The sequence below is a fragment of the Pelobates fuscus genome, chromosome 3 (assembly GCF_036172605.1).
Source record: "Pelobates fuscus isolate aPelFus1 chromosome 3, aPelFus1.pri, whole genome shotgun sequence".
NCBI lineage: Eukaryota > Metazoa > Chordata > Amphibia > Anura > Pelobatidae > Pelobates > Pelobates fuscus.
The window spans coordinates 222,326,568-222,350,704 of NC_086319.1; the positions used below are offsets into that span (position 1 = coordinate 222,326,568).

At 41.7% G+C, this 24,137-nt stretch overlaps 1 protein-coding gene across 4 annotated transcripts in view; it reads left to right on the forward strand.

Moving 5' to 3' along the window:
* ATXN7L1 (ataxin 7 like 1) overlaps positions 1–23,321 on the forward strand; it is a 134,026-nt gene extending 110,705 nt beyond the window's left edge. For 3 of the 4 annotated variants that reach the window (XM_063448116.1, XM_063448118.1, XM_063448117.1), the window contains 8 exons: positions 7,176–7,435; positions 8,294–8,376; positions 10,055–10,311; positions 11,170–11,362; positions 14,055–14,176; positions 16,974–17,919; positions 21,884–21,958; positions 22,364–23,321. In XM_063448116.1, the coding sequence (XP_063304186.1) occupies positions 7,176–7,435; positions 8,294–8,376; positions 10,055–10,311; positions 11,170–11,362; positions 14,055–14,176; positions 16,974–17,919; positions 21,884–21,958; positions 22,364–22,405 (1,978 nt within the window). In that variant the 3' untranslated portion in view covers positions 22,406–23,321. The remainder of the gene's footprint in view (positions 1–7,175; positions 7,436–8,293; positions 8,377–10,054; positions 10,312–11,169; positions 11,363–14,054; positions 14,177–16,973; positions 17,920–21,883; positions 21,959–22,363) is intronic. The other variant, XM_063448119.1, reaches the window with a different exon arrangement.
* The last annotated feature ends 816 nt before the right edge of the window (positions 23,322–24,137 follow it).

The following is a 24,137-nucleotide window of genomic DNA, read 5'->3' on the forward strand; positions in this document are numbered from 1 at the left end:
TCTCAACAAAAAAGCGCCTTTTTTCACAAAAAACTTGCACATGGAAGGCTTATCAATAAACTGCAATCTTTAAGTTTGGATTCCAGTATTGTTGAATGGGTAAGGCAGTGGCTGAGTGACAGACAACAGAGGATTGTAGTCAATGGAGTATTTTCTAAGCTTGGGCTTGTCACCAGTGGGGTACCTCAGGGATCTGTACTTGGACCCATTCTCTTTAATATTTTTATTAGTGATATTGCAGAAGGTCTTGATGGTTAGGTATGTCTTTTTGCTGATGATACAAAAATATGTAACCGGGCTGATGTTCCAGGAGGGATAAGCCAAATGGCAAATGATTTAGGTAAACTAGAAAAATGGTCAAAGTTGTGGCAACTAAATATAAAAAATAATCCAGGCACTCCAGCATATTTCAAAATGTAGGCAATTTTTATTGGAACAAGGAACCAAAAGGCAACGTTTCGACCCCTTAGGGCCTTTGTCCCCTGTCCCATAGGGTTTTTCCCACCTCCCCTGTCCCATAGGGTTTTTCCCACCTCCCCTGTCCCATAGGGTTTTTCCCACCTCCCCTGTCCCATAGGGTTTTTCCCACCTCCCCTGTCCCATAGGGTTTTTCCCACCTCCCCTGTCCCATAGGGTTTTTCCCACCTCCCCCGTTCCATAGTGTTTTTCCCACCTCCCCGTCCCATAGTGTTTTTCCCACCTCCCCCGTCCCATAGTGTTTTTCCCACCTCCCCCGTCCCATTGTGTTTTTCCCACCTCCCCGGTCCCATTGTGTTTTTCCCACCTCCCCGTCCCATAGTGTTTTTCCCACCTCCCCCGTCCCATAGTGTTTTTCCCACATCCCCCGTACCATAGTGTTTTTCCCACCTCCCCCGTCCCATAGTGTTTTTCCCACCTCCCCCGTCCCATAGTGTTTTTCCCACCTCCCCCGTCCCATAGTGTTTTTCCCACCTCCCCCGTCCCATAGTGTTTTTCCCACCTCCCCGTCCCATAGTGTTTTTCCCACCTCCCCCGTCCCATAGTGTTTTTCCCACCTCCCCCGTCCCATAGTGTTTTTCCCACCTCCCCCGTCCCATAGTGTTCTCTCCCCGTCCCAAGTGCAGTATTCTTGACTTTTCATGTTATCATTACTATCTTTCATTGTGATAGCATGTCTGTTAAACTATCCACTGAAAAAATAAAAAATATTTTACAAATTTTTAAAACTTTTTTTAAATTTTGCCAAATTTGACCCGTTTTGGGCCAAAATGGGATAGGCCCATTTTTGGCTGAAATTTTGGTGCATCCCTAGTTCCCGTTCACTTCCTCCTGGCGCGCAGAGATCTGCACGAGGCTGAGGAGACAGGTGGACGGGGGAGTCTAGAACAGTGGCAGCAGCTCCCATCAGCTGTAGCCAGTCCCTACTAATCTATTTTGCTCCTGCCCAGTTCCACTGGACCCCAGGAAAGCCACCCCCCTGAGCACAAAAGATAGGAAACAGGAGGATGGCTAAAAATATGTATTTTTATTTTTTTATTTGTGTGTGTATATCTGTTATGCCTGTCTGTGTGTGTCTATGAATATTTGTGTGTGTGTGTGTGTCCATTTGAGTGTATCAAATAATACTTTGTGACTGTGAGTGTGTCTGTCAGCGTGTATGTGTATGTCTGGGTGTGTGTGTCTGTCAGGGTCTGTCTGTCTGGGTGTGTGTGTGTGTTTAAGTCACCAGCCCCCTCTGATCGCATGGGAATGGTGTGGTCTCGCTGCAGCTGGCCAGCCTCTATAGCAGTGATGGCGAACCTTTTTGAGCCCGAGTGCCCAAACCACAATACATGCCAACTTTTGTTTCCTCAAAGTGCCAACACTGCAATTAAACCTGAATACTGAGTTTTAAATTTAGAAAAATTACTTGTACAGTTGTCCGAACTAATTAACAACTTTTGTTTTAAAAGACGAACACAACAGAGAGTTTAATGATACAAATTTTAAATAATGATATAAATAGATACATTTAAGCTTATATTTATTAGTATCTCCAACAAATGCAATACATACACACACACACACACACAGACAGACTGCTGAATACACACACAGACAGACTGCTGAATACACACACAGACAGACTGCTGAATACACACACAGACAGACTGCTGAATACACACACAGACAGACTGCTGAATACACACACAGACAGACTGCTGAATACACACACAGACAGACTGCTGAATACACACACAGACAGACTGCTGAATACACACACAGACAGACTGCTGAATACACACACAGACAGACTGCTGAATACACACACAGACAGACTGCTGAATACACACACAGACAGACTGCTGAATACACACACAGACAGACTGCTGAATACACACACAGACAGACTGCTGAATACACACACAGACAGACTGCTGAATACACACACACACAGACTGCTGAATACACACACACACACACACACACACAGACAGACTGCTGAATACACACACACACAGACAGACTGCTGAATACACACACACACAGACTGCTGAATACACACACACACACACACAGACTGCTGAATACACACACACACACACACAGACTGCTGAATACACACACACACACACACAGACTGCTGAATACACACACACAGACTGCTGAATACACACACACACCGACAGACTGCTGAGTACACACACACACCGACAGACTGCTGAGTACACACACCGACAGACTGCTGAGTACACACACCGACAGACTGCTGAGTACACACACCGACAGACTGCTGAGTACACACACCGACAGACTGCTGAGTACACACACCGACAGACTGCTGGGTACACACACCGACAGACTGCTGGGTACACACACCGACAGACTGCTGGGTACACACACCGACAGACTGCTGGGTACACACACCGACAGACTGCTGGGTACACACACCGACAGACTGCTGAGTACACACACCGACAGACTGCTGAGTACACACACCGACAGACTGCTGAGTACACACACCGACAGACTGCTGAGTACACACACACACACACACAGACTGCTGAATACACACACACACACACACAGACTGCTGAATACACACACACACACAGACTGCTGAATACACACACACACACACACAGACTGCTGAATACACACACACACCGACAGACTGCTGAGTACACACACCGACAGACTGCTGAGTACACACACCGACAGACTGCTGGGTAAACACACCGACAGACTGCTGGGTACACACACCGACAGACTGCTGGGTACACACACCGACAGACTGCTGAGTACACACACCGACAGACTGCTGAGTACACACACCGACAGACTGCTGAGTACACACACCGACAGACTGCTGAGTACACACACCGACAGACTGCTGAGTACACACACCGACAGACTGCTGAGTACACACACCGACAGACTGCTGAGTACACACACCGACAGACTGCTGAGTACACACACCGACAGACTGCTGAGTACACACACACCGACAGACTGCTGAGTACACACACACCGACAGACTGCTGAGTACACACACACCGACAGACTGCTGAGTACACACACACCGACAGACTGCTGAGTACACACACACCGACAGACTGCTGAGTACACACACACCGACAGACTGCTGAGTACACACACACCGACAGACTGCTGAGTACACACACACCGACAGACTGCTGAGTACACACACACCGACAGACTGCTGAGTACACACACACCGACAGACTGCTGAGCACACACACACAGACTGCTGAGCACACACACACAGACTGCTGAGCACACACACACAGACTGCTGAGCACACACACACAGACTGCTGAGCACACACACACAGACTGCTGAGCACACACACACAGACTGCTGAGCACACACACACACACACAGACTGCTGAGCACACACACACACACAGACTGCTGAGCACACACACACACACAGACTGCTGAGCACACACACACACACAGACTGCTGAGCACACACACACACACAGACTGCTGAGCACACACACACACACAGACTGCTGAGCACACACACACACACAGACTGCTGAGCACACACACACACACAGACTGCTGAGCACACACACACACACAGACTGCTGAGCACACACACACAGACTGCTGAGCACACACACACACACACAGACTGCTGAGCACACACACACACACAGACTGCTGAGCACACACACACACACAGACTGCTGAGCACACACACACACACAGACTGCTGAGCACACACACACACACAGACTGCTGAGCACACACACACACACAGACTGCTGAGCACACACACACACACAGACTGCTGAGCACACACACACACAGACTGCTGAGCACACACACACAGACTGCTGAATACACACACACAGACTGCTGAATACACACACACACACAGACTGCTGAATACACACACACACAGACTGCTGAATACACACACACAGTCCGCTGAATACACACACACAGTCCACTGAATACACACCGTGCTGAGTACACGCACCTACAGACTGCTGAATACACGCACCTACAGACTGCTGAATACATTGAGGGATGCAGTGTATGTGTTTGTGTGTGAGGGGTGCTGTGTGTGTGAGGGGTGCTGTGTGTGTGGGGAGGTAGGGGTACTGTGCTGTGTGGGGGGTTGGGATGCTGGGCGGGGGTAAGTGTGCTGTGCTGTGGGGGGGTAGGGGTGCTGTGTGTGTGTGTTGGGGGTAGGGGTGCTGTGTGTGTGTGGTTTTTTTTTGTGTGTGTATATCTGTTATGCCTGTCTGTGTGTGTCTATGAATATTTGTGTGTGTGTGTCCATTTGAGTGTATCAAATAATACTTTGTGACTGTGAGAAAGTGTGTCTGTCAGCGTGTATGTGTCTGTCAGGGTCTGTCTGTGTGTGTGTGTGTGTGTGTGTTTAAGTCACCAGCCCCCTTTTTTAGCTGGCTTCTAGATTGAAAGCAAATTTGTCAAGCCCTGGTTTATTGTATTTAATCTGGTGAATTTAATCATTCCCTTCAGACCTTTTTGCTGTAAACACTGTCTTTTTAGAGAAATTGCAGTGTTTACATTACAGCCTAGTGATAACTCCACTGGCCACTCCTTAGATGGCAACTAGAGTTGCTTCCTGGGGCAGTGCTTATTTACTTTGTTCTTTACTATTGTTTTCTTAAGTTCATTATTAAAGGCCCAATTGTCTTAGGAAGCACCCTCGAATCACACTCTTTGCTAAATGCTCGTCGAGGACCTGACACAGTCTGCTCTAAAGCGGTTTAGGGAGCCGCCTAAACCGCTTAATTAGAGAGCCGCCTCTGCAGGCGGCTGTTTATAAAATGATTTAGGGCGGCCTGGGGGGCATTTGCCTCCCTGCCCCCTGTCTCAGCCCGCCTCTGCCGATGCTGGAGTTTAAACTTTGGTTATGCAATTGTTATAAACGGTTTCCAATTGTGCCCAGTCCGGCTAATGCAGTGTTGTGTTATAATTTGAAACATGCTGATTGCGATGCTGTTCTTGCAGTGTTGCTAAAGCTTAATCTGGAACATGGCAGCTTCCAGTGCTGTTACTGGATAATTTGAAGCAGGTCCCATACAGCTGCAGTGCCAAAGGTTAGCTATCATTACAACAGAGAATTAAGTGAGCCAAGATTCTCATTCAATTTGCTGCCAGTAAAGCTTACCCAAGCCTAAATTCCATTTACTGCACACTTTTTGCCAAACTAGAGCTCATGTAATTGTAATATGATGCTTGTTCCATTTATACTGTGTAAATGCCATCAATATAATTTTAAAGTGAATCTGTAGTGAAAGATTTCACTTACCTGAAATTGCCTGCGTGCCTCCGCCTGGTTGGGACGCATTCCCTAAGCAGGGTAAATCTCCTCCGTGACGTCAGCACGCTAGCATAGTTGTCAGGGTCAGTGGTGTATCACTGACACACATATACACACAGTGCCAGACATACACACTCACTAACAGACACACATACACACTCACTAACAGACACACATACCCACTCACTAACAAACATACACACTCACTAACAGACACACATACACACTCTCACTAACAGGCACACACGCATACACACTCACTAACAGACACACGCATACACACTCACTAACACACACACATACTAACGCATTCACTAACAGACACACACACACACACACACACTGACAGATACACGCATAGTAACACACACACTAACAGACACACATAGTAACACACTCACTAACAGACACGCATACACTCGCTAACAGACACGCATACACTCTCACTACTCACTAACAGACATGCATACACACTAACACACTCTGTAACACTCACTAACAGACGCACACACACACATAGTAACACACTCACTAACAGAAACACTCACATTTAAAAAAAATCGAATTTAGTCGTCCCAGCCTCCCTTACTTTGGGAGTACTGGGGTGGATTCTCGCTTTCCCTGGGGTCCAGTGGAGCTGCTCGGCGGCCAGCCTGTCACTGCAGTTGGCGAGGGAGCACTGATCCTCCTGTTCAGCTCCCTCGCGAGCCGTGTAGTGATGCCGGGGCCGGAGTGATGTCATATTCCGGCTCTGGCATCACTGCGGTGTACGCGAGGGAGATGAACAGGAGGATCAGTGCTCCCACGCCGCCGCTTCCAGCCTTGGGGGGGGGGGGCCTGAGGTGGCCAGCTGGCCAGCTCCTGGGCCCCCCATTTGCCAGGGCGATTGGGGGGGCGGCTTTTTTTGCCGCCCCCCAGAAAGTGTCACCCCAGGCAAATGCCTTGTCAGCTTTGTGGTAAATACACTCCTAGTCAGGGTACCAGCTCCAGAACGTAGTGCCATCACTCTGCTTCTATACTCCCTAGCCCGTGTTGAGGTTGTGCGGTTGCTATGGGTGAAGAACAGAGGGACACCCTGTGTGAGGTACTTTCTACTCTCCCTTTGTCAGTCAGTTCTTTGGCATTGACTGACAGCTTGGGGAAAAACTTGTTTTAAAATATCCTTTTCTCCTAATTTATACATTTGCTATCAAAACTGCTAGCACAATATAATCTAATGCTCAGTCTAGTGAGCATACATTATTTGGGGCATGACAGGTCACCTTTAAAAACTCTGTTCTTTTATCTATTGTTAATCTTATTGAAGGAAAATGAACCTCTTGTTTAAGAACCTCAGTGGTTGACATTTATTGTATGTATAATGTAAAGATATTTTTACTTGCAGTGTCCCCGTTCCAGTAGTCAGCCTCGAGAAGATCCCAAATCTTGTGAAAGCAGATGGTGCCAACGTTAAAATGAATTCATCCAACAACCCAAACTCCTCCACAGCTTCTTCAACCTCCTCTTTGACAAAACAGACTGTGATCCCTAAGACAGTACCACAATCACCAGAAAAGATACTCAATGGAAAGGGAATAGCATCCCTAGAGAAGAAGCACCAAAACGGTACCAAAAACAGTAATAAGCCTTACAAACGACTTTCTGGTACGTCACATTCCATTTCTATTTGAGTGCAGGTTACTTTTTGTTCATGCAAATAACTAACAAATGACACTTTTCGGTTTCTTTGATTATTTTTGTTGTTCGTGGTTATGATGTTTGGATTATTCCTTAATTCAATTTTGTAAGATGTTACTAGGTAGAAAATTGCACAAGCTTCTAGTGGCTTTTCATGGTTGGATTCTGTAGTTAGATGTTACTCGTTACCGACTGGCAGAGAATACGATTTCGTACAGTCCACATAAAGTTACCTATCTCACAAAAAAAAGGGGGGGGAGGAGAAATTAGGTGATTAACATGTAAAATGCATAAGCTTGCAACTGCTCCAAAATATGTCTTTAGTGAGTCTTGGTGATTATTATTATTTTTTGTTTCCCTTTTCTAATTAATTTATTTTTACATTGATAGTGGGTCAGTATTGTACAAGAATCTGCTTTTTTGACAGATGAATATTGGAATTCAGACTTTTGTGAATAGCCCTCCTTGCAACCAAATGTAAAATAGGCAATGCATCAGAAGGCTTAATCTGTCTTTTTTGTGTTCACTGAAGATTTTTTCTTTAGTTTAGCCTTTCTCTAGTAGTCTTTATCAGCGGGCAGTGCAGGCTCGTAGGTCATAAACAACATTCATGGAATTGTAAGGTAATCTTTTGAGAAATATAGGGAGTGAGATTTATTAAATGTTTACTCCCATCCTGTAGCTCAGGTATTATTTGCATTGCTCTGTAGTTTTATACAGAATATTATTTGTGTGCTCTCTCTGTAATTAAAGTTACAGGAAAACAATGTGTTATGTGTTTAAAGTTGTGTTTAAATACTATTGACATTTTATATTGTCCAATAGAAAGAGAATTTGACCCAAACAAACACTGCGGAGTATTGGATCCTGAGACGAAGAAACCATGCACAAGATCACTCACTTGCAAGGTTATTATCTCCGTAGATGTACATTTCAGAGACATGGAGGGATAATGCACATTGCTGTGTATGTGACATGCCATGTGATGATTCATATTTCTAGTTCCTGGTTCACTCATTTCTTAAAGCCACAAGACAAATCAAAGTGAGCAATACAGCCTTTGATCATTCTTGCCATGGCTATTAACTGCAATCTTTATGGATTTAGTACAAGCCAGACTTATTCACCCCTCTTCAGTATGTCTGCAATATAATTGTACTCAAAATTTATCAAATAGATGTTGAAGCTGAACTAACATTCACAAAGCAACAGCACATGGAGAGACAAAATTGTATTAAATAGCCAGGTGCAAACCATATAAACACTCCCTCAAATGTTTCAAATATCCAAATATCTATAGAATATAGAATGCACACTATAACAATCTCAAAAAACGTAGTTTTATTATGTACAAAAAGTGCCAAAGTGAAAACATACAAGAAAAATAAAAAAAATGACAGAAGCAAGGGCAAATACAGTAATGTAATGGTAAAATACCAAAAAGATTCTTACAAGCCTCAAGACAGAAACACGAGTCACCAAACCCCCAACGTTTTGGCACCAACTGGCTGCCTTTATCATTGTGTTTATTTTTCTTGTATGTTTTCACTTTGGTACTTTTTGTACATAATAAAGCTAAGTTTTTTGAGATTGTTATAGTGTGCATTCTATATTCTATAGAAGCTGAACTAACAATCACAGAGTACGAAAATGCATCCTGTATCAGCGAAAATCTTCCGTAGCAGTAGGTCAATCCAGCCTAAATCAGAATAAAGAGGGAATTGGGGGTACATCGGAACATGCATTTCTCGGGAATGGAGACAAAAATGTTTATAAAATACAGATTAAGGAACAGCGCACACAATATTTCTCCCTAATTTTACAAGGCTATTAAAAATCCTTTATCTCCGCAAACAAATAAGGGAGTACAGTTCCACCTTATGGCCATATCGTGTTAATCCAACCACTACACCACAGTACCCCAATATCCGTGGAACCTAAACTAATTATTACATGTGAAACAAATTAAATAGTGCTAAATGAACTAAAGCTTATGTTAAGTAAATTAGAATAAAACACTATAGAGTGTTTCAGTAAAAAATTTTTTTTTTTTTGCGTTATTTTAATAAAATTGGAAATTGAAGGAAATGCAAGGAGATAACCTGATTACCAAATATCAAGAAAAGCCTATATCAAAAACCAAAAAGGTTATGGTGGAGAAAAATTGTGATTGAAAACACCTTCCACCTGAAGTCTGTGGATATGTAATACAATGTTAAACAAAAATCTGCACACCAGTCAAGCCATAGTCCCATAGAAATAACAAATTTGCAGTGATGTTACTACGCAAAGGATTCTGGGTGGGCATATGCAAATTAGTTTAAAAAAATGTGATTCTTTGTTAAACTAATTTGCATATGCCCACCCAGAATCAGCATCAGTTCTCATGAAACTCTGTATAGAACATGGAAATAATCGAAAGCGAAGCAAGTCATTATTTGTTTCACTTAAACAATAAAAATATGTTTACTAAAGTAAGTTTGCATTTCCCCAGTTTTAAATTCCATTCAAAATGCAGTGTACAAAACTCAAATTTTTTTCTTGGTACAGAAATTCTAATACAAGTTATTCCACTATGTCTTTTAGACTCATTCACTAAATCACCGACGTGCAGTCCCTGGTCGCATAATACCATTTGACATCCTCTTAGCTGAACACAAAGCTCGGTCGAGGGAAAAAGAAGTAACGAAAGACAAAGAGCATCCCCAGTCCACGCGTGAAACTCATCTGAACCAACCCACACCAGCACAAGAACAGTCATCAGGGCCATCTGCAAATTCTGTTCTGGAACCAAAAGTGACATCTCCGGCAAAAGCCAGACCTCCCAACTCTGTTCTACCTAGGTGAGCAGATTCTTAAAATGCAACCAGTACACAGCATGCCACATATGGAACAAAGGGAATTATAGTTGGGGAATTGTCAGCTTGTGGTTGGTTGCAGAGATTTTGCCACGTTTATGTAGTGGTTACTGCTGTGACGTGTGCATGGGGAGGTAAGCAAAAATATACTTATCAACACTCATCTACTGGATGGTATATCTCATTTTCTTTACATTTCAGCACCTGAAATAGTTTTCCCATAGTGCATGCTCATGCATGCTTGTGTGCATCAAGTTATGGTACATTTGGAATGTAAGTCTGTTCCAGATAAAACACCGTAAAGGTTGGGGAAATGTAAAACTAGCTCTGTGCTGTGAGGATGTATATGGACATAACTCACAATAATGCATTGGCCTGATGATTTTAGGATCAGCACAGTTTTAACATTAGCCATTAGCTGTTGATGCTACTGGAGGTGGAATTACATTACCAGGAGATTTATCAGATATCTCCGTATATGTTGCATACTGAACACTGCACACACAGACATATTGTACCATGACCACTTCAAAGCACAGAAATGGCCACAGTACTTTGAGTAACATTTTAATACCTACTGTTTTTGTTGATTCCATAGGAAGAATCCTAAATTCAGCTCTTTTAATAAGAAGTAATTATTATAATCTTGTTCCAATAAAATGTAGGTGCCTATTATGGGATTGGCAATATGGCACAGGATCACCAATATGACCTAGTATGCAATGATAAAGTAAATCCTCATATAATACAAATGTAACACTAATGCTTTCATTTTCCATATCTGTCATATGCTTAAACTGGACAATTATTCTATTTAACTTGTGTGGATCTTTCTTTTTCAAGACCATTGACTGCAAACAGCATTAACAGCACGAATCCCTCAAACCACAGTGCTTTTGTGACAGAGCTGCCTGTTAATTCTACATCAGGGGATCTGGCGTCTCGGCTGTCAAGTGATGAGGGGGAAATTGAGGGGGTGGAGGAAGCAGATAAATTAGACTGTTACTATTCTGGACACCATCCTAAACCACTTGCGGTATGTAAGTCCCACTACCAGCCAGGTAACACACATGCAAGACTAAAACTCTCCTAATTTAGACAGTTAGTCTCGACCACAGAATGTAGTTTATTCTAATTTATATAGATAATCAGCCTGGAGAACAAACCTTAATTTTTTTTTATTCTTTATTTTTGTTGTGCACAATATTAACAAATAACCTTGGTGCGCCACAACAGCGACATCAGGGTGAATTGGTGAACATTTGCAATACAAGTTGTGACATTCGCTAAACAGGCACATTTTTATGTTGGAGACATCAGTATTTCAATAGTTTAGGTTCTCGTTTAAGTGGGTTAGCGAGGTGCACATGTCAGGAAAGGGTAAACAGAGGAGTGACATAGAGACGAAGTATGACATGTGCAATCATTGAATGAACATGGCTTTACAATGTAGTATATGTTAGGTTGATTCTATCCTATCACTTGTCTGGCTAGGCTGGGAATAAGTGGTTGCATATTGCGCTAGACTTAAACCAGAAATAAGCCTACAGGAAGCATATAACAAGCATGTGTGAAAATACTACTGATGGTTATAGATTTGAGGTGTTCTAAACAAAGGAAATAAAAATAAAAGTGAATGCAATCTAAGTTATAACATGTAAGCAAGGTAAAGCTGGCTGATACCCTGGCTACACTTGGTTTGGTATGATTCCACACAGGACATTTAGCCAATGCCACTTAGAGTCCAAGTCTGATGAGGTAGCTTGGTACCGGATTCTGCCCCACCTTCTTGCTCTTTCTGTGTGCGGCGTCGAACCCAGAAAGATGGCGACCTCCATGGGCCGACGCTCCCGTGTGCCAGGCAGCCCAAGGGGACTGCCCCCGGGTCATACCGCTCCCGCCGAGGGAGTCCGGATCTCCATGGTCGAGGTGGGTAGTAGCGTCCATGCTGCTGGGTTTGTCGGAGGAGCGTTGCCTGCCGCTGTGGCTTCTTGCGCTTTCTTGCTTTGTTAGCCGTGCCGGGGGGGGGGGGGGGCTGTGCATATGCTTGCCGCTTCGTGTAGTAGGATGACCCCCGGGACCCACTTGGCTTTTAGCAGGCGTATAGAGTGACTCACTGGGTTGCTCTCCTTCACGAGATTCATTTGGTGTCGCTTCAATAAGAGCCTCCAATTTGGCCCAGAAATCAGCAACGGTCGCATCCAGTCACTCCAGCACATACTCAGCCGCACCTCATCATGTCTCCATGGGCTGATTCAGACCCGGCTGGTGGAGCAGAGGCCTGGCAGCCATCTTAGGTGAATCAGCCGTGATCAGGCGTTGTGGTATGATAGCTGTGTAGGGTCGACAGAGGTGCCAGCCAGTGGATACCGGGATAACCCCCGCCGGTCCAGAGGGGGGGGAAGAGAAGATAGCTTTGTTCACCGGGACCACATAGCAAATGAAGGAGCTCGGAGAGCGGCCGTCTCTCCAGAGCTCAGGCTTATGTAGGCCGCTGGCCACTATCAGGATGTACTGGGTCCAGAAAGGCTCACAACGTGTATCCTCCGGTGCACCGAAGACCCCTTGGCAATATGAGTGCGTATTGCGGTCTGATTGATGAGTGGCCCGGGTGTAAATCTTGATTTATTGGGGCCAGATGCAGGAGCTCTTGCAGAGCACGTCTGGCTTCCTTGGCAGTCAAGCTCCGCCCCCCGAGAACAAACCTTATTGAAACCATCAAGTTCCAATCTCTTCTATTGCTCCAGAGGAAGGCAAGACAACTCTATTGTAGTTTTCTCAATCTTGTCCCTAAGAGAAAAAAAATATATCCCTTATCTCCATATTGTCTATGCTGAGAACATATACACATAGTATGTGTTTGATGCCCCACCTATTTATTTAGATAAATCTGCAGAAACATTTGTTTGAAATTCCTTTTACAATGTAACCATTATCATACCTATTCAAATCCTGTAAGCTCATTCTGGTTTGGATGATTGATCTCAGCATGCCACCATTTTCCTAGATTTGAGAGGTAACAAATTACATTTTATGAGTTGCATGTTTGCAAATGTGCTATAAAATGCCAATATTGTATCAGAATGCCTCAAGTATCATTTCAATCTGACCTAGAGCTTAAAGGAACACTATAAGATCAGAAACAAAGACTTGTATTTCTGACCCTATAGTGTTAGAAACACTATTTAGGTGGCCGGCTCCCCCTTACCCATCTTAAAAAGGTAGTAAACCTTTATTCTAGTGCCTGTGCTTAGCTCCGCCCCTGCCCTGCCTTCTTGGGTGAGATCATCAGAATTGACAATCTCAGCCAATCCAATGCTTTCCTATTGGATAGCATAGGATTAGCGGAGATCGTCAATTCTGATTACCTCAGCCAAGGAGGCAGGGACCGGGTGGGTAGGAGTTGGAGAGGTCACCAGCGCCGAGGGAGTCTGGCACTGGATTAAGGTAAGTGGCTGAAGGGAATTTAACCCATTCAGCCCAGCGGGAGAGGGGCCCTGAGGGTGGGGGGGGACCTATGGACTATATAGTGCCAGGAAAACGAGTTTGTTTTCCTGTCACTTTAGTGGTCATTTAATTTATTACCACAGTTTATATAAGGTTAAGAATAGATATTAAAAACAATGAAGCCTTTTTGACGAGCAAATTCTGAAATTGCATTATGAAATTGCATAACATTGCCTTATGAGTTATTTTTTTTTGTTTTTTTGTTTTGCTTTGTTTTGCAGTTTTGTTCATTCGGCAGTCGCTTAATGGGAAGAGGATATTATGTCTTCGATAGGCGATGGGACCGGTTTCGTTTTGCATTAAATTCCATGGTTGAGAGACACTTGAATTCACAAATGTGGAAGTAAGTATTCAGTATAGTTGTGTTTTTTGTGATAACATTGCTTCTAATTTTCTGTACCAGATATGAAGTCACTGATATATTGTAGGGTAACTATGTGGACACAAATACCACAAAGTGGAACATGTGCACTGTGTGAATATTTACATTTGTTTTTATAGTGTGCCTGTTCCACTTTGTGGTATTTTTGTTTTGATAAAGGATTAGCTTTGAGTGAAGGGATTAACTATTGGAAGAAATGTGTCTATTAGAGTATGAAGATAGTGTGCCTTAATAGGAAAGTCCTTATACATTTCACTGATGAATGATATTCTGATGCTAACAAGAACTTCTAAAACTCACAGGATGCATTGCAACACACACAGTCTGCTGCCCACATTTCAGTTTTATTAGGACCTATTACCTCAAGCCACAGTTTAAACGCAGCAAATATACTGCTCGTTCTCTTCAGAGAAACTCTTTTGTTCTATAGGATTCTAAGCACTTCATTTGTATAGGACTGATTGGGTATAGGATTCTGAACACTTCTTTTGCAAGTTACCCACCCTTGAATATCACCTCTGTGCAGTCTGGCAACTTACTATTCTACACAGTAATATATTGATCAGTCCATTTGATTGTGTTTGCCATAACTGAGGATCCCACAATGATTTGTCTGGAAAAGTATTTTGTAAAGATTTCACCTCTGGCACTGTCTGAAAGTAAATAAACAGTTTTGTGGGTAATCACATTTTATTAATCTATTTACTTTGCTTGCTATTCTGCAGCATCTACTGCTATGAATTTTCACTTTGATTTCTATAGAATTATCTTTGTCTAAACTGTTTCTGTCCATGAACATAATCCTATGATACAGGGATCCTACATCGAGGATAGAAGTAGTTGCCAAGGCAATGTCCTTCTTCATAAAGCAACATTGAATCATCTTGAGTAACCTTAGAGTGAATGTAAACTAAATAAAAGAGCTTTGACACCTTCAAGCATGCATTTGGTATGATTCTCCTAGTGTCCAGTGAATGCTGCAGACGATCTGCTTAAAGGGACACTACAGACCAATAATTCACTTTAGCTTGCTTTAATACTTTTTAAATTAAAGGGACACTATAGCCACTTCAGCTCATTAAAGTGGTCTGGGTGCCCTGTCCTTGTCAGTTTAACCTTGCATTGTTGAAACTGCAATAATTACCTTGCAGGGCTAACTCCATCTACCTGGCAGCCCCTAGATGTGCTTCTGGGTGGTTAGGCAACTCGATTATATTTGCTTATAATTACCTACATGTGCTGTTCAGGTTGCTCATCCACAGGTTTGTCAGCAGGCTACAAAATAGATAAAATATTTTTTATTTAATTGCATCAATAGAAAGTCTCTATTTTGTTCTTAAAGTGGCTCTGTAATCGTCTGGGGTCTTTGTATATTTTGCAAAGACCACAGATGGTGACATCTTTACTTGCAGTGTGGTGCCCCGTAGGTGCCGGGGTGGGTAATTTTTACTTACCTGAAAATGTCCCTTGTGATGACGCCTTTCCCTCTTTAGCTCATGGGGCTTCATCTGCCATGAGGCAACGTCAGTCCTGTACTCTCGTGCTCCGTTGTCTCTATAGACAAAACTTTTTACCACTTAGCCATCACTAGTGAGATTTTGACAGCGGTAGCTTCCTTTTTGTCAAGTGTAGGAAAAATACATAAAGACCAAGTAGTCCTGAAGTCTTATTGAGCTTTCATAGATTTTCATAGATTCTTTCAAGATTTTATCTTTATGAAATGCTCATTTTTGGAGTGTGTGTTAACATGCCTTAAATATCTATAAATATACAATTCACTGTAATCACCATGCTTATAAATGTAGAGCTGTAATATGTATGCCATGGTTTATTGCTTCAGTATACGTACCATGGCTGCCTAAATGTCATGGGAGACACACCTCCATGTAATATATTCTTACGTACAGGATATTACAGTACTGAACATTTCAAGTTTTATACTAAAATAGATAGGCCTAAAAGTTACTTAACCATTGCAGGCCTGGAGAATCCATGGTACACCCAGCAGCTGTGAATTCTTGGGCTGAATTTTTACTCACTGTCTAGTGGGCGAGTGGCAATCTTCAGCCCGGGCATAATAGATCATTTGGAACATGTAGTCCGCAGTAATACTGTTTATTCCTGAAAAGTGCCTGTTCCAGTATGGCTTCATTGTATTGTGCAATGTGTTTTTACACTATGAAGAATAGAATAATTTCCCAGCAGTAGAATGGGATATTTGACAAGTAATTTACATGTAAAAATTACCATAGACAGTGGAACGAAGAAGGAACTGTTCAAACAATCTATTGAGATATTTAGAGCTTACAAATATCAGAAAGTGCACTAACTGATGAGTCAATTAAATATTCCATAAAAATAACACTGATCTGTAGTTTCAAATAACAATACTCTGTTTATCTTGCCAGTACTGGTTTCCTTGCTTTCAGGCAATACAGAATTTTATCAGTAAAAATAATGAGAAAAAAAACAAGTTTTATAGATATAGCTGCAAATAAATGCACCATATAACTCACAGGGTGAGTCAACCATAAGGAACTGCATTTAATGTTAGATTATTCTCATCACTACAAGTATGGGTGTACTTGTGACATGTTACTTACCCCTCCGCTGAATGCATATGCATCTTACATGTATTTTGGTGGTTCCTAACTTTTGACTCACCTTGTATATGCAACATGTAATGTAATGTAAAGCAATGCTCTGGAAACTGTTTTCCAAGACTGACTTATGTTTTTGTTTTGTTTGTTTTCTCAAGAAAAATTCCTCCAGCTGCGGATAGTGCAATACCTTCTTCTGCAGCACATGTTAACAGTCCTTTCCCTGCATCTGTTCTGCAGCCCTTCAGCAGCCCAAATTCGGTTTACCTTCCTTCCCCTCCCACTAATTCAAGAACGCATTCTTCTTACATGGTTACCTCTGGCATGTTGTCAAATGCACCATTTGTTCCATCTTCTGAAACGAACTCGGTCACATCACACAGCGCAACGTTCCCCCATGTTGCAACCACACTCAATATTATGGATTCCACTTTCAAGGCTCCCTCAGCTGTGTCTCCTTTGCCAACCACCAACGCTTCACCTTCCCATAAACCATCTAAAACAAAGCCCAGCAAGTCATCTAAGGCAAAAGACTTGTCTTCACGGAGTGAGGAGACCTCAGTTAACAAAAAGAAAAAGCCTCAAACGCCACCTTCCTCCTCGTCCTCCTCGTTACCTTTGCAGACTTCCTCCTCGTCTTCGTTTTCAGGGTCCCACAAAAAAAACTGTGTCTTGAACTCTAGTACAACGTTGAACAGTTATCAGGCAACTTCTTCCTATAACAGTGTGTCTGTGCACAATGCAAACAATGGAACAAGCCCAATCAGTGCCAAACTGGAATCTCCAGGAAGGACTTCTTTATCCGGTAGCTCAACGGATTCTATAAAACACATGAGCATGGTTGTTAGCAGTATTGACTCCAGCCTGTCAGTTTCTTCCCTTGTGCACCACCCTGGGGAGCACACGCTGGCAGCCCACAATGCAGTGTCCTCGCTGCCTCTCCCTTTCGATAAATCGGAGGGGAAGAAGCGAAAAAACTCTAGCACTAGTAGCAAGGCCTGCAAAATCACTAAAATGCCTGGTATGAACAGTGTTCACAAAAAGAGCACCACCAACCTTATATCTTCTGTGCCAGATCCCCCAAACAGTTCTATCTCCAGACAGGTGAGTCATTGGATTGGTCCTTCATTGTGCTTCCGGTATTAATCTGCCCTTTTGCTTGCCAGCAATTATGGTAAAACAAATGAGTATCTCTTGAATTGTGCAATGTGATTTCTTCCTTAGAAGCAACAGGTTCATGCAGATTTGTTTTTATTGTTAATATATCTGAAACTCATAGCAAAATCAAAGGTCACATAGCCTGTGTGAAGATTTGACAAAAGAGGATTCATTTTACGTATGCCCATCTGTAAAAAAAAAAGTTTGACAATAAATGTTTTAAATGCATTATATAGAAAATGCATAAACAATATGAGCACACATACTAGGGAGAAAATTGACACTTAAGTGCTACACTAAATGTTCCAGGCTGCATGATTGAAAGGCTTAGTGGGCTGTTTTATAGGAGCAGTGATTTTACAAATTTCTGAGAGTGGGCACAGAGTGATCTTAGTTCTACACATTTTGCAATAAAGCAATATGTCAATGGCGCCTAGAAAGACCATTTTCTTTGACCCTCAGATAATGTTTTCAAATGTTTGAGAGAGCCAGATTTGTTTTTCTTTCACGAACTATAGTGCACAAGTAAATAGTTTTAACTTTTAAAAGCCTATGTATAATTACATATTTTATCAAGTACATATTGGGATTAATTCACAACATATGACCATACAGTCTTTAAGCCTACAACCATATCATAGTACCCATATTTTATTGGGTTCTATGTCAATTATATAGGCCTTGTGTGCATTTTTGGTTTATTTGGCCACAGTGACACATTTTAGTCCGTTCCGACTCCGTTCTGAACACGTTATTCCCCTTGCCATTTACCATCATTGAATTGCGTCCCACTCCATGAAAAACACCACTTTAGACAGTTTCCTTCTACAGATTTGACTGAATGTCTCTTGTTTCTGTTAACCATGTTTATGACTTCAAGCCAAGTTGTCAGTCTTCGTATTACAGTATGCTAATACTAATGTAAACTGTAAGACCAGCTACCTTGCTTTTTTAAACTTTTTTTTCCCACCACCTTGGTGCGATGTGTGCCATGTGTTTTTATGCTTTAGCAGGCATCGATTGATATGTGATGCTTTCAGGTTCCAGCAGTTAATACAGACGGATTACATAAAGGTTGCTGGATGCCTGGTAGCAGAGATCTCAAACATTGTATCATGCAGTTTATGCTCTTTGAATTTCTGATAGTTTAGTGAAAGCATGGGGATAAAACATTGTTCAACTGCCTTGGCTCAGAAGGCAAGTGAAAATGCTAGGGCACATTATAATAATACTCCAGTTCTATTATACAGCCTGCATGTAAATATTGACGTTACAAAAAACTGTTCCTCATATATTGTTTGCATTGACTGATTTTTTTGGTTAAAAAGAATAGAAAAGAAACAAGCTAGTATTTAAGTTTCATCTCCCCAATAATCTGTTAACCAATTAGCTACCATACAGTGAGTGCTAATGTGGAGCAGTCAGTGTCAGCGTAGTATGTGATTGTGATCTATCTTACATTGGGATTATGGTATTTTAACACAACCCTACCAATGTGAAAAAGGTCTTGTACTGGTGAACTGCAAATTCTGGTCTCTGCTTAGCTCTACACCTGATGAAGTTGGGAATGTATTCTTGCTTTGATGAGTTACATCTAAGTGTAATAATGTATTTATGTTGATTGGTTTTGCCAACACTCCTACTCCTCCACTACCAGCAAACAGGCCGCGCAGCTCCTTGGTGCCCACTGCACTCACCTTTGGAGATTCTGTCCTGTGTTTTCTAACTAGGTCGAGATATTGTGTGCTAATCATGCTGCAGCCCTAATGGAAAGAAGTGGTCAGAGAATGTGACTATGCAGCAAGCTCGTGGACTATCTCCAATATATAACGCAATATATTATAAGATGGAATTTCCCAACTAATTATATTACATTTATTTGTATAGCGCGAACGTATTTTAAAGCACAGTACTATAGGTAAACAATACAAAATAATCTATCTCTTAATGAAAGTATACATATGCACAATTACATTTACAATCACTTTTCTTGTGCAGAAAATATATTTTAATTCCCAGCATGCATCTTTTCCACTCTTCCTGCTTGATGCACATTGAGAAACCTTTCCCTCTTATGACAAAAGCAGTAGTCAGGATAGAGGTAAGCTTAGAGTTGCGTGTGTTATGTATTTAATAAACTCAGGTTAATGTTCGATATAGTGAATAGTTCAATAATTGATTTTATTCTGAGACCTTGTTTATTCACTGGATTGGGAACCCCCGCAAGAGAAAAATCATATGAGGGTATAAATATTCATTATCCACACTTAACTACTGTGATACTTATGAGCAGGGATTTTAAAGATTTTGAAAGCAATTATTGTTGTCTATTAAACCTTTTTTACTCCTTTCTGTTCTTTCTGAATATTGCCAACGGAGCAGAATTGATTGCGAGCCTCTCTTTGTATATGATTTACCGTATAAGGAATGATGCCATACAGTTTTTGGAAGTTTGTTTTCTGTTTTGTTTTGAACATAGTGACTGGAGGTTCCATTGTGAAACCTTCTCTTTTCTCATCACGGGGCAGACTTAGTCTGGCTTCCACCTGTGTATCCGGCCTGCTCTCTGAAAAGTTTCTTACTGAGGAATAGTTGAGGTGTTAGGTGACCTATTATATGACATAAGGCAACTTGTGACCTATTATATGACATTAGGCAACCAGAGAGCTGGCATGTAGGAAAGGGAGCCATTTTCTCTATTCCAGGCATATAACCAATAGTTTTCGGTTCCCAGAAAATATTTCATATGATCAAGCCACTGTATGGCTGTACTGTATACCAGTATAGAATGTGTGCGGCAGTTTACCAGTATAGTGTGTGTGTGTGTGCGCGTGCGTGTGGGTGGCAGGTTACCAGTATAGTGTGTGCGTGTGGGCGGCATGTTAGTAGTATAGTGTGTGTGTGTGTGTGTGTGTGTGCGTGCAGCAGGTTACCAGTATAGTATGTGTATGTGAGAGCAGCAGGCTAGTAGTACAGTGTGTGTGTGTGTGAGAGCAGCAGGTTAGTAGCACAGTGTGTGTGTGTGTGTGTGTGTAGGGTTAGGTTAGATTCCTGTCATCATTCCCTTAATTCCCCCCCCCCCTCCTGTTTTGCCACTTTTCAGGAGTATAGTGTGTGTGCGTGTGTGAGAGCGGCAGGTTAGCAGTATAGTGTGTGTGTGTGTGAGAGCAGTAGGTTACCAGTATAGTGTATGAGAGAGCGGCAGGTTAGCAGTATAGTGTGTGCGTGTGTCAGAGCGGCAGGTTAGCAGTATAGTGTGTGCGTGTGTCAGAGCGACAGGTTACCAGTATAGTGTGTGTGAGAGCAGCAGGTTAGTAGTATAGTGTGTGTGTGTGTGAGAGCGGCGGTTAGTAGTATAGTGTGTGTGTGTGGCAGGTTAGTATATAGTGTGTGTGTGTGAGAGCGGCGGTTAGTAGTATAGTGTGTGTGTGTGGCAGGTTAGTATATAGTGTGTCTGGCTTTATAATAGTGGTGGTAATTATGCTCTTCACTCCATACCCACATTTGGATTCATGATAAAACCACTCACCAGCGTGCTGAGGAGCTAAGTGCACTCTAATAAATATTGAATGTTCTTCTTGGATCACAAATACAATTATTTGTATAGCGCCAACATATTCTGTGGTGCTGTACAACAGATGAAACAAGTAATTCTAACAAAACCCATGTGGCGGACGGTAACAGTATGTGAAGAGCTTGCAATCTAAAAGGGTCATCCTTCAAGAAGAAAATTTAAAGGGAAATACAATCTGCAATTATTTATATTTGCATTAATTAAAAAACAAAAAGTATCCACTGCATAGATGTCACCAATGAAATCACTTTTGTACCATGTGAACTCTAGTATTAGACAGAGGCAAGTGTTTTAATACTTTGTTCAATAATACATTTCTTGAAATCTCCTCAACAGATGGGGAAAAGTAGCAGTGTAGCGTTATCACAGCCTACTCCTTCAAGTACGTCAAACCCTGCACACAACAAGCAAGTAAGTAAGGATTGGGGGATAAAGCAACACTGAGACAATGTGTGTATCTTCTGCTCATCAGAGAATAAATGGAAATATATGGTTTAGAAAATATACAGCGGAAAAGAGAGTACTCAAACAGACACAGCTGTTCAACATTGTGATAATTGTTCAGGGCTATTAAGACATATACGTGAAACTGAAACATTGACCATTGTGGATATCATGTGCTTGAATTAAAAGCAGCCTTTTTGTTTTGTACAAGTCTATGTGAGTGATCCCCTTTCTGCTGTATATCTGTTTGGCTGGATACTGCCCTGCGGCTATTCGATCTTTATAGCGCGTGTGTGCGCGCGCTTGCCTTTATTGTCATGTTTGAAGACCGTTAATGAATGTAATTATAATTATATGTATTTTCTTTTTAAGAAGACGTCAAACCGCACTGGCAGGATAAGGACGCTTCCGTGACATTGGAAACCAGCGGATTACCTTTAGATCTCAGCAGTCCTACTCCACAAGCTGTACATTTGCCCTACACAGGGACAGTGTCGCCTTTCATAATTACATGATGGAGACATGTTAGTCTAAAGTTTACAGAACCAAACTGGGTGTTGTTCCTTTGCCACTTATGGTTTCCATTGGTTGCTGTTTTCCTGCTCTTCTGTAGAATTACCTTCTTCATAACCTCAAAGGTTGATTAAGGGAAAACACGATTCTTTAATCTTGATCTGCCTAAAAACCCTTTCTGCTAGTGGGATCTGCTTTTCTACCCTTGCTAACTGTGAAAAGATGACATCTGCTAGATTTGTCTTTTGCTCTTTAATTCCTCTTTCCCCAGCAGTACCTTGCTGTGATTTACCCCACAGTAGGAGGTGCAGTCTCACTTCAATATCACTCATTTCAAACAATGCTCCAGAAGGCTTGTATAATCACAGAATGTGGATGAGTTCAACAGTGAGTTCATTAATCTGTCTTCAAAAGAAGGTGGGAGGTCAACATGCCACTGGAAGGGTGAATTACATTTTACATTTACCTTTGCTAGAACATGCTGCATGTCAATATTCTGCATGTCCTTGAATTAGGCATGGCAAGGCAGAAGTGAACTCTAGAAGTAAGCCCTTTTTCAAAAGTGTTCTCAGCCATATGAACTTAGTTTCATGTACAAGTATAAAATTAGCACAGTTGCTTTAACATTAGTATATATTTATAATGACTACTGCCAGAATAAAGCACTAGTGCAACATTAAAGTTTAAAAGTGGGTAAGGAGCGTGTTGTTTGACATCACGAATGAACAAGAGGAAAAAGTCACAAAAGTGCCACTTTTTTTTTTTTTTAGATTACTTTATAGATTTTTACTATCTGAATGCCATTAAAAAAAAAATAAAAAATGTCAACGCTAAAATAAAAAATAAATACATTTAAAAAATTTTTTTTCCGAATTTGGTCGGAATGAAAGAACATCCAAATCGATGCAGTTCCCAATTACTGTGTATAGTTTATTGGGGGCTTGATCACATGCACTCCTATTAATTATACACTAACACTGAAAAAAAATCTCCTTGGTGTGCCTAACATCCTGTTATTAGTGAACTGTTAATGTCAGAGGAGGAGTAGGCGAGGGGTATAAATAATGCCCCTATAAAGATAATGCTTGTAAAAAAGGATGTTTTCTACTTTTTTTTTTATAGAATTTAAGGAATTTTATATTCAAAATGAATATTTCTAGAGACCATTTAGGCATCTTTTTATATTCCAAAGTGAAGATAAAACACTCCACTTGTTTACTGCAGTGACATAGGTGTCCTCACGTTTTCTCTTACGTGTTTCAAACACAGAACCTCTCCTCTTCTGACTTTGTTTACACATTGTTTCCCACTTTTCTTTATTGTCTGCACCCAACATAAAAACTGTGAACAGAAGCAGAGTTAAACCTTGCTTTACAAAGTCAGGAAACCACAAGTTTAAATTTTGATACTTGAGGCTTTAGTACGTTTCCAAACGCCTGTGATATAGTGAAGGCATGTGTAAAATAGTGCACTTTAACCATCACTTCTACGCCATGTTTCCTAATATATTAAAGGATTCCCAGATAATTGGTGTGCAGCATATCTCCCTGAGAAATGGTTTGTCCCAGATTCTATAACGTTAACTTAATTTCATATAAAACACACAAAAGTGTGCAGGGATAAAAGGAGAAAC